Genomic DNA, 17,201 nt, shown 5'->3' on the forward strand with positions numbered 1-17,201 from the left:
TAAAACATCCTGCTGTGTTCAAATAAGTCCATTTAAACATCCTGTGTTTAAGTAAGACCATTTAAACGTCCTGCTGTGTTCAAGTAAGACCATTTAAACATCCTGTGTTCAAGTAAGACCATTTAAATATCCTGCTATGTTGAAGTAAGACCATTTAAACATCCCGTGTTCAAGTAAGACCATTTAAACATCCTGCTGTGTTCAAGTAAGACCATTTAAACATTCCATGTTCAAGTAAGACCATTTAAACATCCTGCTGTGTTCAATTAAGACCATTTAAACATCCTGCGTTCATGTAAGACCATTTAAACGTCATACTCTGTTCAAGTAAGACCATTTAAATATCCTGCTGTGTTCAAGTAAGACCATTTAAACATCCAGTGTTCAAGTAAGACCATTTAAACATCATACTGTGTTCAAGTAAGATCATTTAAACATCCTGTGTTCAAGTAAGACCATTTAAACATCCTGTGTTCACTTAAGACCATTTAAATATCCTGCTGTGTTCAAGTAAGACCATTTAAACATCCCGTGTTCAAGTAAGACCATTAAAACATCCTGCTGTGTTCAAATAAGTCCATTTAAACATCCTGTGTTTAAGTAAGACCATTTAAACGTCCTGCTGTGTTCAAGTAAGACCATTTAAACATCCTGTGTTCACGTAAGACCATTTAAATATCCTGCTGTGTTCAAGTAAGACCATTTAAACATCCCGTGTTCAAGTAAGACCTTTTAAACATCCTGCTGTGTTAAAGTAAGACCATTTAAATATCCTGTGTTCAAGTAAGACCATTTAAATATCCTGCTGTGTTGAAGTAAGACCATTTAAACATCCAATGTTCAAGTAAGACCATTTAAACGTCCTGCTGTGTTCAAGTAAGACCATTTAAACATCGTGCTGTGTTCAAGTAAGACCATTTAAACATCCTGTGTTCACGTAAGACCATTTAAATATCCTGCTGTGTTCAAGTAAGACCATTTAAACATCCCGTGTTCAAGTAAGACCATTTAAACATCCTGCTGTGTTAAAGTAAGACCATTTAAACATCCTGTGTTCAAGTAAGACCATTTAAACAGCCTGTGTTCAAGTAAGACCATTTAAACATCCTGTGTTCAAGTAAGACCATTTAAACATCCTGTGTTCAAGTAAGACCATTTAAACATCCTGTGTTCAAGCAAGTCCATTTAAACATCCTGTGTTCAAGTAAGACCATTTAAACAGCTGAGATACAACATTTTTAAGTTTTAAGTTAACAAGGAAGTGGATGGGAGTCTAGATCTTCGACAAATCATATCTCCTTAGTCTTTGGGTCAAATTAAAAAATATATATATTTTTTTATTTGAAAAAAAAGTTTTTTCCTAAAAACGAGTTAACTCGATCTAGGCAATCAAGCGATGGATTCTTAAAAACGAGTTAACTCGATCTAGGCAATCAATGTGTTAAGCATCCTGCTGTGTTCAAGTAAGACCATTTAAACGTCCTGCTCTGTTCAAGTAAGACCATTTAAACGTCCTGCTGTGTTCAAGTAAGACCATTAAAACATCCTGCTGTGTTCAAATAAGTCCATTTAAACATCCTGTGTTCAAGTAAGACCATTTAAACGTCCTGCTGTGTTCAAGTAAGACCATTTAAACATCCTGTGTTCAAGTAAGACCATTTAAACACCATGTGTTCAAGTAAGACCATTTAAACATGAAACTCAGAAACCGAAACTCTTGCAACATCTGTCTGTTCTGCATTGGATGCTGTGGAACACACAGGATTCACTTTTTAACCATTATCATTTTCCTCCCCAATGTAGTCGTCAATCCAGTCGTCAATCCATTCCTCCCCACACACACATTACTGTGTGTGTTGTCACTGCTGTTGTTAGCAACATAAGTTTTTCAGAAAACTGCTAGGATTTAGAACAGTCAAAGTGCTTTAGTAGTTCTCAAAACTAGCAGATGTACAAGCTCACAGCGTGTCACTTCATGCCACGCTCTGAGCTTGTACATCTGCTATTCTTTAACATCTTCTCTTCTGGGGGGTCCCTGGCACAAAACTTTTTTCAGATAAGGGGTCCGCGGCCAAATACACATCAATGTGGGGGTCCTTGACAACTATACTGATTTAGGAGGCCTTTGTAGAACACATTAACACGTGTCGGTTGTCGTTGTTGTTGTTGTTGTTGTTGTTTTGTGTTGCCACAGCAACACGTTCTTCGAGGTGAAGTCTGTCTCTAACCAGATCTGGAAGTTCCAACGTTACCAGCTGATCATGAGCTTCCACGACCGGCCCGTTCTTCCTCCTCCCCTCATCATCCTCCCTCACATCTACATCCTGCTCAGACGGCTGTGCTGCCGCTGCCGCCGCAAAGCCGAGGGAGAGCAAGAAGAGCACCGAGAGAGAGGCCTACGTAAGAATTATTATATTATTAATATTATTATTATTATTATTATTATTATTATAATAAAGCTGAAGGAGAGCAGGAGGAGCACCGTGAGAGAGGCCTGCGTAAGAATGATTATAATCTGTTAGTTTTTACCACCTTTTTCTCCCCAATGTTGTCGTCATGCCGGTTAATTCCTCCCCACACACACACATGTCTCTGTGTGTGTTGTCACTGCTGTTGTATCCTACTGGTTCACCTGCTAGTGAGGAGCCCCCACCGGGAGGTTGTACCTTTTGTCCCCTACTGACTCACCTAGTGAGGAGCCCCCACCGGGAGGTCATACTGTTACTGTTACTGTTACTGTTACATACTTGACTCAGCTACTCCTCCCGCCCTGCTGACAAGCTCTGTGTTTGAATCATATTATTTAAACAGAGTTGATATTCAGTGCCGAAGAGCTAAAGTTTCTCTATGAGTTTGAAGAACAATGTTTAAACAACATTAACATCTTCATCATATTATTTAAACAGAGATGGTATTAACCCCTGAGGAGCTGAAGTCTCTCTATGAGTTTATATTAATCATAGTATTTTAATCTTATTATTTAAACAGAGCTGGTATTAACCCCTGAGGAGCTGAAGTCTCTCTATGAGTTTATATTAATCATAGTATTTTTTATCATATTATTTAAACAGAGCTGGTATTAACCCCTGAGGAGCTGAAGTCTCTCTATGAGTTTATATTAATCATAATATTTTAATCTTATTATTTAAACAGAGCTGGTATTAACCCCTGAGGAGCTGAAGTCTCTCTATGAGTTTATATTAATCATAATATTTTTATCATATTATTTAAACAGAGCTGGTATTAACCCCTGAGGAGCTGAAGTCTCTCTATGAGTTTGAAGAACAATGTCTGGAGGAATATTTCAGAGAGAAGGAGGACGAGACACAGTCGTCCAACAACGAGCGAATCAGAGTCACTTCTGAGAGGTAAGAATATTATAACAATCTGTATTTATTATTAATTCATAATTATAATAATTATTGAATAATATAACAACCTGTATTGTTATTTATTCTTAATTATTTCTGGCCTATAACTTACCAACATACCATACCTCACACCATTTTCCAACATTTAGCATTTCTTCAAAGCACACTTTTTGCTACTAACTTTACAGATTCTCTCCAAAACTCACACAAATCTGTGTCAATACCGGCCACAAATCTTTGAAACCATACAGGCAAGTGTAGCGTTGCCATATCTGGCCATAACTTCCTCCACTGAGGCAACTAGTTTTCTTGGCGCAGGGGGTTGTTGGCCGGACTAGTGAGCCGTGGATCAAAGGTTCGATCTCGACTCGTAGCGCTGCACTTCTGGGCCGTTACACTGGTGTCAGAAGTGGGATGTTGCTCGCGTGAGGGAACTCAAGAGTGACTGGAGTGAAGCGCGAGGACACGCTTGGATTCGAACCATGGGTAGAGTGTAGAGTCCCCATATCTGGCCATAACTTCCTCCACAGGGGGTTGTTGGCCGAACCAGTGAGCCGTGGATCTCTCTGCCGTTACACAAACAGTATGGAATACCAAAACCCTGTTTGACGGTCATTGTTGTACATGAAGACCATTGGACTTGATCTGGTGCAACAAACAGTGACATTTGTAGCTTTTGTGGCGCACCCCCTATGGGTGGAAGTGAAATAGCTTTTGGCTCTTCATTGTTTAGAGGCTCCTCAACGTCGGATTACATTTTGGGGCAGATATGGATGCTGCGTCCATGATTTGCAATTATTTTGCCAAACAGGCTACTACAACAAACTTTGGAAGCCAATCAGAATGGAATATGAAAACAATCTGTCTGATACAACGTGATCACATGACCTTAGACAGAATATGCACCGATCTGCATGAGTTTTGGACAGAATCTATAAAGTTAGTAGCAGAAAGTGTGTTTTGAAGAAAATGCAAACTGTCGGAAAATCCTATTAAGCAGATATCTGGTTGTGACATGAAGGAATCCAGGAAAAACATATTTTTGATTGTACTAACCTACAGTTCAACAGATATAGGACAAAAAGTGAATTGGCTGTTCTTGTAATGGATATTAATAAAGACAATGTTTGTGCATAGTTTTTACATTTCTGGTGGATCCCTATTGTAGGTCTTTAAGAAGCTTTAATCATCAGTAGGTCAGAAAGGTTAATAATGTTAATAATATAATGTTAATAATATAATGTTAATAATGTTAATAGTATGATGTTAATAATGTTAATAACATAATGTTAATAATGTGTCTATAGGGTAGAGAACATGGCCATAATATAATGTTAATAATGTTAATAATATAATGTTAATAACATAATGTTAATAATGTTAATAACATAATGTTAATAATGTTAATAATATATTGTTAATAATATATTGTTAATAAAATAATGTTAATAATGATAAAAATATAATGTTAATAACATAATGTTAATAATGTTAATAATATAATGTTAATAACATAATGTTAATAATGTGTTCAGGGTAGAGAACATGGCCATGCGTCTAGAAGAGGTGAACGAGAGGGAACATCACATGAAGGCCTGTCTACAGACGGTAGACCTGCGTCTCTCTCAGATGGAGGACTTCTCCGCTCGCATGCTGTTCTCCCTGGAGAGGCTGGCGGGGGAGGAGTCAGCCCAGCTGCTCCGCCCACTAAGGGGCGGGTCCATCAGCGACACGGACACGCTGCGCCGACACAGCAGCATCAACAGCGCCGACGGATGCAGTCTCTATCGGTACGTTAAGGATAAAACTAAGTACTAACTACAGTCTCTATCGGTACGTTAAGGATAAAACTAAGTACTAACTACAGTCTCTATCGGTACGTTAAGGATAAAACTAAGTACTAACTACAGTCTATATCGGTACGTTAAGGATAAAACTAAGTACTAACTACAGTCTCTATCGGTACGTTAAGGATAAAACTAACTACTAACTACAGTCTATATCGGTACGTTAAGGATAAAACTAACTACTAACTACAGTCTCTATCGGTACGTTAAGGATAAAACTAAGTACTAACTACAGTCTCTATCGGTACGTTAACGATAAAACTAACTAGTCTCATGGCGCGTTAATGATAAAACTAACTATAGTCTCATGGTGCGTTAATGATAAAACTTACAATAGTCTCACGGTGCGTTAATGATAAAACTAACTACTAACAGCTATAGTTTCTATCGGTATGTAACGTTATGATAGTTAACTATAAAACTAGTTACCAGTACCGATGCAACAGTTAATCAAACTAAACAATTCAATCTATATATTATTTATATATTCGCATGACACCGTTGTACCACAATGTATGCAGGTTCCTTATGCCGGTTCCTTATGCAGGTTCCTTATGCCTTATGCAGGTTCCTTATTCAGGTTCCTTATGCCTTATGCAGGTTCCTTATGCCTTATGCAGGTTCTTTCTGCAGGTTCCTTATGCCTTATACAGGTTCCTTATGCCTTATGCAGGTTCATTATGCCTTATACAGGTTCCTTATGCAGATTCCTTATGCCTTATACAGGTTCCTTATGCCTTATGCAGGTTCCTTATGCCTTATACAGGTTCCTTATGCAGGTTCCTTATGCAGTTTCCTTATGCCTTATGCAGGTTCCTTATGCAAGTTCCTTATGCAGGTTCCTTATGCCTTATGCAGGTTCCAGCTGGACAACGATGAGCGCCAGCCGGTTACAGGACAGTCAGAGGTCAGAGGTCAGCTGAGTCCACAGAGACAGAGGGACTCAGAGGTCAGAGGTCAGCTGAGCCCACAGAGACAGCACAGCGTCAGGTCTCTAACTGGTAACCCCGCCGTGGCTAAGGAGTACGGGGCAACGCTGGAGGTGAATGCACACCGGTCCAGATCCATCTCCAGCGTGGACATTCTGATATCGCCCTGCGACACCGAGGACATTCTGATATCGCCCTGCGACACCCAGGACGTTCTGATATCGCCCTGCGACACCCAGGACATTCTGATATCGCCCTGCGACACCGAGGACATTCTGATATCGCCCTGCGACACCCAGGACGTTCTGATATCGCCCTGCGACACCCAGGACATTCTGATATCGCCCTGCGACACCAAGGACATTCTGATATCGCCCTGCGACACCGAGACGCATGAACCGCAGGACCCTCCAAACGACCAGGTTTTTATCCTTTTACGTCATTATTTATCTTAACGTATTGCAGGGCTTTTTGTTTTCAATACCAGTTTAGAGTAGTTATGAAGTATATGTAGTTATGCCAATGAATTCCTCCCCACACACATGCTGTATCCTACTGACTCACCTGCCAGTGAGGAGCCCCCACCGGGAGGACGTAGAGCCTTGGTCCTACTCCTCCCGTCCCACACTCCCTGCTGACAGGCTCCCCCCAAGCCGGTAGGAGTACACATAGTGACAAATCCCTGAATCCTGACACAAACAGTCGCAGACAACAAGCTGCTGGCTGGGTTACAGGCGCTCGTCACCGATGATGAACGCACCGTGATGTGGTGCACAATATGCACCGTGATGTGGTGCACAATATGCACCGTGATGTGGTGCACAATATGCACCGTGATGTGGTGCACAATATGCCGTGAACAGGGCCGGTGCAGAGACCCCATTGTCGCTCTAGGCAAGCTACCCCGGTCCGCCTCTTCATAAAATATCAACAGCTACATAACAAAAGATAAGCACGCATTTCTCACCTTCTTTCCTCAAAACTGCAGCACTGATGGTGGTTTATTTGGTAGCATTTTGTAGCGACTGACTGACTGACTGGTTTTACTTGCATTAACTTGACTGTTCAACTATAAGGGAAAGCACCTCCGCTCTAGCTGCCAGTGTCGTCAGTTTAACAGCCGCCCCTCCCCCTCCCCCTCCCCCTCCGCACCTCTCCCAGTTCCAAGCAGCAGACAGACAGACAGTCTGTCTGACAAGGTTCATTCACTCATGCAAACAGTGATGTGACTTACAAACAACAAAGAAGTGATAGAATACCGATCGCAACGATGTCATCATTCATTTCAGAATACAATTGTATTTATTTTTTCGGACACTTTTTGCCGCCTGCCGCTCTAGGCGGTCGCCTAGGTCGCCTGTATGGACACGCCGTTCCTGGCCGTGAACATCCCAATCTGGCGGATAAAAGCAGCGCCTTTTATACAGGGACAAAGAATTTCAGTCACCCAGCTTTTGATAAGCATGAGAAAAGCAAAGCACACGTCAACATAGTGCAAACAATAATGATAATGTCGCCCTCTCGACAGGCGGCAGGACAAAATTAATGAAGAACAACGTCAAGCACTGTGTGTAATATATTTCTGTTGGCCTTCCACATCATGCAGACCATTGCACAGACAAGTTATCCATGTATCCCTCTTTTATCCATCCTGCGAGACGTGTTGCGGCAAAAATGTATTTATTTATGTATTTATTTGGTGAGCACCAACTAACATATCCAGGTGTTCCACTGAGAACTAGACCAAAAAAGTTATGTGCACCCCTGATAATAAGGATTAGTTTTAGTCTAGTCTGTATTGTAATAAGGATTAGTCTAGTCTGTATTGTAATAAGGATTAGTTTTAGTGTAGTCTGTATTGTAATAAGGATTAGTTTTAGTGTAGTCTGTATTGTAATAAGGATTAGTTTTAGTGTAGTCTGTATTGTAATAAGGATTAGTGTAGTCTGTATTGTAATAAGGATTAGTTTTAGTGTAGTCTGTATTGTAATAAGGATTAGTTTTAGTGTAGTCTGTATTGTAATAAGGATTAGTTTTAGTGTAGTCTGTATTGTAATAAGGATTAGTTTTAGTGTAGTCTGTATTGTAATAAGGATTAGTTTTAGTGTAGTCTGTATTGTAATAAGGATTAGTTTTAGTCTAGTCTGTATTGTAATGAGGATTAGTGTAGTCTGTATTGTAATAAGGATTAGTTTTAGTGTAGTCTGTATTGTAATAAGGATTAGTTTTAGTCTAGTCTGTATTGTAATAAGGATTAGTTTTAGTGTAGTCTGTATTGTAATACGGATTAGTTTTAGTGTAGTCTGTATTGTAATAAGGATTAGTTTTAGTGTAGTCTGTATTGTAATAAGGATTAGTTTTAGTCTAGTCTGTATTGTAATAAGGATTAGTTTTAGTGTAGTCTGTATTGTAATAAGGATTAGTTTTAGTCTAGTCTGTATTGTAATAAGGATTAGTTTTAGTGTAGTCTGTATTGTAATAAGGATTAGTTTTAGTGTAGTCTGTATTGTAATAAGGATTAGTTTTAGTCTAGTCTGTATTGTAATAAGGATTAGTTTTAGTGTAGTCTGTATTGTAATAAGGATTAGTTTTAGTCTAGTCTGTATTGTAATAAGGATTAGTTTTAGTGTAGTCTGTATTGTAATAAGGATTAGTTTTAGTGTAGTCTGTATTGTAATAAGGATTAGTTTTAGTGTAGTCTGTATTGTAATAAGGATTAGTTTTAGTCTAGTCTGTATTGTAATAAGGATTAGTTTTAGTGTAGTCTGTATTGTAATAAGGATTAGTTTTAGTCTAGTCTGTATTGTAATAAGGATTAGTTTTAGTCTAGTCTGTATTGTAATAAGGATTAGTTTTAGTCTAGTCTGTATTGTAATAAGGATTAGTTTTAGTCTAGTCTGTATTGTAATAAGGATTAGTTTTAGTGTAGTCTGTATTGTAATAAGGATTAGTTTTAGTCTAGTCTGTATTGTAATAAGGATTAGTTTTAGTGTAGTCTGTATTGTAATAAGGATTAGTTTTAGTCTAGTCTGTATTGTAATAAGGATTAGTTTTAGTCTAGTCTGTATTGTAATAAGGATTAGTTTTAGTGTAGTCTGTATTGTAATAAGGATTAGTTTTAGTGTAGTCTGTATTGTAATAAGGATTAGTTTTAGTGTAGTCTGTATTGTAATAAGGATTAGTTTTAGTGTAGTCTGTATTGTAATAAGGATTAGTTTTAGTCTAGTCTGTATTGTAATAAGGATTAGTTTTAGTCTAGTCTGTATTGTAATAAGGATTAGTTTTAGTCTAGTCTGTATTGTAATAAGGATTAGTTTTAGTGTAGTCTGTATTGTAATAAGGATTAGTTTTAGTCTAGTCTGTATTGTAATAAGGATTAGTGTAGTCTAGTCTGTATTGTAATAAGGACTAGTTTTAGTCTAGTCTGTATTGTAATAAGGACTAGTTTTAGTGTAGTCTGTATTGTAATAAGGATTAGTTTTAGTGTAGTCTGTGTTGTAATAAGGATTAGTTTTAGTGTAGTCTGTATTGTAATAAGGATTAGTTTTAGTCTAGTCTGTATTGTAATAAGGATTAGTGTAGTCTAGTCTGTATTGTAATAAGGACTAGTTTTAGTGTAGTCTGTATTGTAATAAGGATTAGTTTTAGTGTAGTCTGTATTGTAATAAGGATTAGTTTTAGTCTAGTCTGTATTGTAATAAGGATTAGTGTAGTCTAGTCTGTATTGTAATAAGGACTAGTTTTAGTCTAGTCTGTATTGTAATAAGGACTAGTTTTAGTGTAGTCTGTATTGTAATAAGGACTAGTTTTAGTCTAGTCTGTATTGTAATAAGGATTAGTTTTAGTGTAGTCTGTGTTGTAATAAGGATTAGTTTTAGTGTAGTCTGTGTTGTAATAAGGATTAGTTTTAGTCTAGTCTGTATTGTAATAAGGATTAGTTTTAGTCTAGTCTGTATTGTAATAAGGATTAGTGTAGTCTAGTCTGTATTGTAATAAGGACTAGTTTTAGTGTAGTCTGTATTGTAATAAGGATTAGTTTTAGTCTAGTCTGTATTGTAATAAGGACTAGTTTTAGTCTAGTCTGTATTGTAATAAGGATTAGTTTTAGTGTAGTCTGTATTGTAATAAGGATTAGTTTTAGTGTAGTCTGTATTGTAATAAGGATTAGTTTTAGTCTAGTCTGTATTGTAATAAGGATTAGTTTTAGTCTAGTCTGTATTGTAATAAGGTATATTTACAGATAAAGTAGGGTGGGGGGAGGGGGTCAGAGGATTCTACTATCAAGGTGTTCAAGGAGTTAAACTATGATCACCTGTTTGAATACAGACATTATTTTCGGTTAGTTTACGATAGTTAGATTACTATCACTATTTGTTTTAACCCCCCCCCCCCCCCCCCAGGAAGGCAGGGGGCGTGGCCCCGCTGTGTTGGTCCAGCCCCTGGAGAAGGAGGAGGTGACCTCAGTGACCTCAGGGAAGGTCAAACTGGACTCGGCCCGGTCCTTTCCACTGGAACGATCACAGGTCCTGCAGTACCTCCCCTCACCACCGAGCGCCGCCCGGAGGTCCCTGAGCGACATGGTGTACAACCCCGCAGGTAGGGGGGCTCCAATAGAAACACAGAGGGGGCGGGGCTTAATTAATAAAATCCTGTCTCTAATCGGCCGTCTAAGAGCACCTACCAAGTTTGGGGCGTTGGGAACTGGAGTTATGGCTGTTTAAACTCCAGCCAATAGGAACACAGAGGGCCCCCCTGGGTGCCACACGTGGTCCGTGGTGTGGCTATTCTGATGTCAGACCCCTGACCAGTGTTGGTACCAAGTTTGTTCTGGATCTGAGCAATGGTGCGCCTCGCAGGTCTGCATGTTACGTTTGAGACGTCCACCCGCCCAGCCATCCGCTATAAGTCAGACGATACCATATGTTGCTGTTTACATATGGATAGAGTTGGATCGTTGCTGTTTACATTTGTATGAATTCATTTGTTGAAAAATAGTGAAAATGTGTCATTGTTTGACGTCACAAACGTAACATTCGGACCTTGCTCTGATCCGCACCAAACGCAAACGCTGTTCAGGGGTCTGCCATGACAACAGTCAAACCCAAAAAACTAAATTGCACTACAGCACTGTTTAACACTTGGCCAAAACTCAGTGACCATTGCTCTGATCAGTGCAATATAGGGCTAGTATACACAGTATATAACCCTAACCATATATATTCAAATCATTGTTAAGAATGTTAAGAATGTAATTCCAGATAGCATGTTGTTTAGACAGTTCATGGTTCTGGTGTACCTGTGATCCTAGTTTACTGAGACACTGTCTCTGTATTCTATGATCCTATAGTTTACTGAGACACTACACTGTCTCTGTATTCTATGATCCTATAGTTTACTGAGACACTACACTGTCTCTGTATTCTATGATCCTATAGTTTACTGAGACACTACACTGTCTCTGTATTCTATGATCCTATAGTTTACTGAGACACTACACTGTCTCTGTATTCTATGATCCTATAGTTTACTGAGACAATACACTGTCTCTCTGTATTCTATGATCCTATAGTTTACTGAGACACTACACTGTCTCTGTATTCTATGATCCTATAGTTTACTGAGACACTACACTGTCTCTCTGTATTCTATGATCCTATAGTTTACTGAGACACTACACTGTCTCTGTATTCTATGATCCTATAGTTTACTGAGACACTACACTGTCTCTGTATTCTATGATCCTATAGTTTACTGAGACACTACACTGTCTCTCTGTATTCTATGATCCTATAGTTTACTGAGACACTACACTGTCTCTGTATTCTATGATCCTATAGTTTACTGAGACACTACACTGTCTCTGTATTCTATGATCCTATAGTTTACTGAGACACTACACTGTCTCTGTATTCTATGATCCTATAGTTTACTGAGACACTACACTGTCTCTGTATTCTATGATCCTATAGTTTACTGAGACACTACACTGTCTCTGTATTCTATGATCCTATAGTTTACTGAGACAATACACTGTCTCTCTGTATTCTATGATCCTATAGTTTACTGAGACAATACACTGTCTCTCTGTATTCTATGATCCTATAGTTTACTGAGACAATACACTGTCTCTGTATTCTATGATCCTATAGTTTACTGAGACACTACACTGTATCTCTGTATTCTATGATCCTATAGTTTACTGAGACACTACACTGTCTCTGTATTCTATGATCCTATAGTTTACTGAGACAATACACTGTCTCTGTATTCTATGATCCTATAGTTTACTGAGACACTACACTGTCTCTCTGTATTCTATGATCCTATAGTTTACTGAGACACTACACTGTCTCTGTATTCTATGATCCTATAGTTTACTGAGACACTACATGGTCTCTCTGTATTCTATGTTTGTGTTTACCTTGTTTACTGTAAGTCACTCTGGATAAAGAGCGTCTGATAAATGAATACATTGTAAATAATGGTAATAAAATCAGTTGCAGTGAGTGCTGGTGATCTTTGAATCCACACCCGATAAAAAGACGAGCGTTCGTCCATTTCTGTTGCAGTTTTAAAGTCTCCCACGCCGGCCTGCTCATGGGGAGGCCACTCTGTCTGCTCATGGGGAGGCCACTCTGTCCCGATGGGGAGGCCGCTTGGCGTCTCAGAGCAGCAGCCGGTCCGCTGGGGAGCCCGCTTCGAGTACAAGGTCCACCCCGCCCCCTTCGGCCACGCCCCCACAGTGTCCCTGGTCGGCCACGGTGATGTCATCGGGGTAAGACTGTCACCATGACAACGCTTTAATAGACCATTAATTGCCACGCAAATAATTGTGATTAACGATTTTACTCATGTTTTTTGGCATTTGATTGATTGATTGATTGATTGATTGATGGACTGATTGAATACTTTATTAGTCATAAATGTAAACATTTGTAAACATATATTAACTCATTGACCCGAGGTTCACACTGCCAATGACCAGTTGACGAGTGTGTGGTGTTTTCAATGGTTTACGCTAGAGGGCGCTGTTCTGCAGCCTGTGAATCATGATGATGATGAAGACCACAGCCAAAGATCACATGATACTACACACAAGTGATCAATACATTTTTCTCTGATTCTACAAGACCCCTTCTACTACGTCTTTTTACTACGTCTTTCAAACGTCTTTTTACTACGTCTTTCAAACGTCTTTCAAACGTCTTTTTACTGCGTCTTTTTACTACGTCTTTTAAACATATTTTTACTACGTCTTTTAAACGTCTTTTTACTTCGTCTTTTTACTACGTCTTTTTACTACGTCTTTCAAACGTCTTTTTACTGCGTCTTTTTACTACGTCTTTTAAACGTCTTTTTACTACGTCTTTTTACTACGTCTTTTTACTACGTCTTTTTACTATGTCTTTTAAGGCGATCGCTGTGAAGAAAAATATTCTATGATTTTTCAAAGGTTAGTGAAACACGACAAGGGGCAGCTAGAGACGATGTTTTAAGTCTGACAGTTCATGAATTCACTTTATATTTTCGAATTAGAAAAAACAAATCATGGAAATAAACTTTTATTTTTGTATATACATTTTGAAAATGTACGAACATTTTCAAATATGGACGGATGGATGGCTAGACAGATAGACAGACAGATAGACACGGCCCCCAATTCATATTTAATAATTGTTGACAGACGGAGACGGAGACGGAGCGCAGAGACGACCAAGAAGCGGCGGAAGGGGCGGAGTCCAACGACGCGGATCGTCTGCTATTGGTCGAGGATGACCGCACCTACCCGGTGCTGCGCTCCAAGAGCCTCAACGTCCCGCGGCGGGAAAAGGGGGTGGCGCCAAACGACGGCGTCCAGAAGCCACGCCCCCGCGCGTCCAGCAGCGTCAAAGACCTGGCGGCCGCCTTAGGAGGGCAGGACTTCCTGTCAAAGTCCAGGACAGGACCCGGGGACGGCGGCGCCGGCTGTTGACGCGTAGCCGCGAGCCGATACCACACAACGCTCACAGCGCCATAGAGCAAGGCACTAACCCGTCGGTGGGAAGTAAGCTACGTACATTTACAGTACAATTCCAAAGTACTTTCAGTTTACTTCTGTATTTCCTTTTTGCGATACTTTATACTTCTACTCCACTACTCTCTGATACAAATATTGTATATATTTTTTACTCGACTGCAATTATTTGGCAACTTTTGTTTCTAGTTACTTTGCAGATTTAAGGTATCAATATACCGAGCAAGCGGCCAAAATAAGTTTTCTGGCTGGCGTCTCCCTAAGAGATGAGAAGGACTCCGCTGCTCCTTCACTTGGAGAGGAGCCAGCTTAGGTGGTTCGGTCATCTAGTACGGATGCCTCCCGAGCGTCTCCCTAGGGAGGTCCTCTGGGCCCGTCCCATTAGGAGGAGGAGACCCTCTGGTAGACTAAGGACCAGATGGATTATAGCTCCACTAGGAGGTAGACTAAGGACCAGATGGATTATAGCTCCACTAGGAGGTAGACTAAGGACCAGATGGATTATAGCTCCACTAGGAGGTAGACCAAGGACCAGATGGATTATATCTCCACTAGGAGGTAGACTAAGGACCAGATGGATTATAGCTCCACTAGGAGGAGACCTCCTGGTAGCCCAAGTACCAGATGGATTATATCTCCACACTGGCCTTGGAACTCCTCAGGATCCCCCAGGAGGAAGTTGCTACCCCTGGGAAAGGGAAGTATGGAGCTCTCTGCTGGAATTGTTGCCCCGCGGCCTGACTCCGGATAACTGGTTGACTCCGGATAACTGGTCGAAGATGAAAAACCTGTGATGTGACGATAAAGCTGATTCTGATTCTGAAGATGGATGGATGGAAAAACTAAACATACGTTAACCACTTCAACCCTATTTTATACATCGGCTATACATCGGAGGGAGTACACACATATGTATTTCTATTATATTCTTATGTATTTATGAGATTATGTATTATATTTATACGTATTTATATTTCATACACCAAGTTTGGACATAATGTACACCCCCAGTTAGATTTTTTAAATAGAATCTTGATAGTTATACTTTTATATTATACTTAATACTTAAAGCAATACAAGGCAGGTCCAAAAATAATAATTTTTAGCAACCTCTGCTGGTCATTACAGTCACTGCAATTATTTAGCGCAGTCCTGCATTACCCAGAATTCCATTTGTTTTCACCGGAAGACGGAAGCGTTTCAAAAAGCGTTATTTTAATTGTTTTATACCATCTGCGGATCGTTTCTTTTAGCCAGTGGAGCTTTAGTTACCGTGAGCTGTGTTTTATTTTGCCGTTGTTTTTCCATCTTCAAATCCTATAATGTCTTAAAAACAGCGGTGAGATTCCTTTTTGTTATTAGCGTGGTAGTTCCTGGCCAAACAGGAAACCGGTGCATTTCCGTTTCTGTTTCGCGGCCGGATGACGTCATTTTCGCAGGACGGACGCCCCGTCACCGTTTCAATAAAAATAGTTTATAAAAGGCTTTCGGGGGTGAAATTCATGGAGTGGGTGTTGTGAAACATTTGCCACTCACAAAAGATATACAATTTAACTTTAGTTTTTTTCGAAAAAGTTACCTAGTATAACTTTAAGTTAATTTAGAAATGGTAAATAGGGGTAGGACCAGATATGCATTATGCTTCATTTCTACTCCTTTTTGAATAATTATTCACTTTGTTTTTTAATTGTGCATAATTGTGTATTTTTTGTGCTTTGTTTTTAATGGTTTTAATATCTGAAACCAACTCTAAAGTGTGAAATCATAGTGGTAAATTAACCCAACTCTAAAGTGTGAAATCATAGTGGTAAATTAACCCAACTCTAAAGTGTGAAGTCATAGTGGTAAATTAGCCCAACTCTAAAGTGTGAAGTCATAGTGGTAAATTAGCCCAACTCTAAAGTGGTAAATCTTCAGTGGTAAATTAACAAAAATGGACTCAAAACATACCTTTTTAAGAAAGCTTTTGCTTAGCCTTTATTTCTTAGGTCTTTTAATTAGTTCTTAATAAACTTGTATATTGTTGTTGACAAATGTTTTTTATTTTATTTAAAAATAAATTGTCAAGCCTTTGTTATTTTTGTGCCGTTTGTTTTTAAACCCTGTAGCACTTTGTGATTGGCAAAAATATAGTGTGTTATAAATAAAATTGTTATTAATGAATTTGTATTATTATTTTATCAGACACGACCCCTTCCTATACAAACCCATTGTAACTTCAAACTCCATTTCCATTTGTACCATTCATTAAAACACACGTCTCTGCTTCTAGTGACTGATATTGTCCTTCTACTGAGTGTTAGACTCATTAAAACACACGTCTCTGCTTCTAGTGACTGATATTGTCCTTCTAATGAATGTTAGACTCATTAAAACACACGTCTCTGCTTCTGGTGACTGATATTGTCCTTCTAATGAACGTTAGACTCATTAAAACACACGTCTCTGCTTCTAGTGACTGATATTGTCCTTCTAATGAACGTTAGACTCATTGAAACACACGTCTCTGCTTCTAGTGACTGATATTGTCCTTCTAATGAACGTTAGACTCATTAAAACACACGTCTCTGCTTCTGGTGACTGATATTGTCCTTCTAATGAACGTTAGACTCATTAAAACACACGTCTCTGCTTCTGGTGACTGATATTGTCCTTCTAATGAACGTTAGACTCATTAAAACACACGTCTCTGCTTCTAGTGACTGATATTGTCCTTCTAATGAACGTTAGACTCATTGAAACACACGTCTCTGCTTCTAGTGACTGATATTGTCCTTCTAATGAACGTTAGACTCATTAAAACACACGTCTCTGCTTCTAGTGACTGATATTGTCCTTCTAATGAACGTTAGACTCATTAAAACACACGTCTCTGCTTCTGGTGACTAGTGATGTGTCGGTCATGATCGATTGGCTCATAAGAACTAGTTCTTTGCCGTGAGCGTGAACGAATACGTTCATGACTCGAAACCGTTGCGTTCACGGGTTCGTGAACAGGAGGACGGGAGCTTCAGCGTGCTTCCCGCGACAGACAGGCGGA

The 17,201-nt window shown here is 39.3% G+C and overlaps 1 protein-coding gene across 1 annotated transcript in view; it reads left to right on the forward strand.

The window, feature by feature from the left end:
* Window positions 1-14,119, forward strand: part of LOC308082033 (transient receptor potential cation channel subfamily M member 1-like) — a gene marked incomplete at both ends in the record, with an annotated part of 90,593 nt that extends 76,474 nt beyond the window's left edge. The window contains 8 exons of the mRNA XM_080423644.1: window positions 2,195-2,400; window positions 3,236-3,368; window positions 4,907-5,161; window positions 6,077-6,125; window positions 6,240-6,569; window positions 10,548-10,743; window positions 12,717-12,922; window positions 13,832-14,119. Of these exons, the coding sequence (XP_080279770.1) occupies window positions 2,195-2,400; window positions 3,236-3,368; window positions 4,907-5,161; window positions 6,077-6,125; window positions 6,240-6,569; window positions 10,548-10,743; window positions 12,717-12,922; window positions 13,832-14,119 (1,663 nt within the window). The remainder of the gene's footprint in view (window positions 1-2,194; window positions 2,401-3,235; window positions 3,369-4,906; window positions 5,162-6,076; window positions 6,126-6,239; window positions 6,570-10,547; window positions 10,744-12,716; window positions 12,923-13,831) is intronic.
* Between the last annotated feature and the right edge of the window lie 3,082 nt (window positions 14,120-17,201).

This window comes from Gymnoscopelus braueri (genome assembly GCF_963280865.1).
Source record: "Gymnoscopelus braueri genome assembly, chromosome: 1".
NCBI lineage: Eukaryota > Metazoa > Chordata > Actinopteri > Myctophiformes > Myctophidae > Gymnoscopelus > Gymnoscopelus braueri.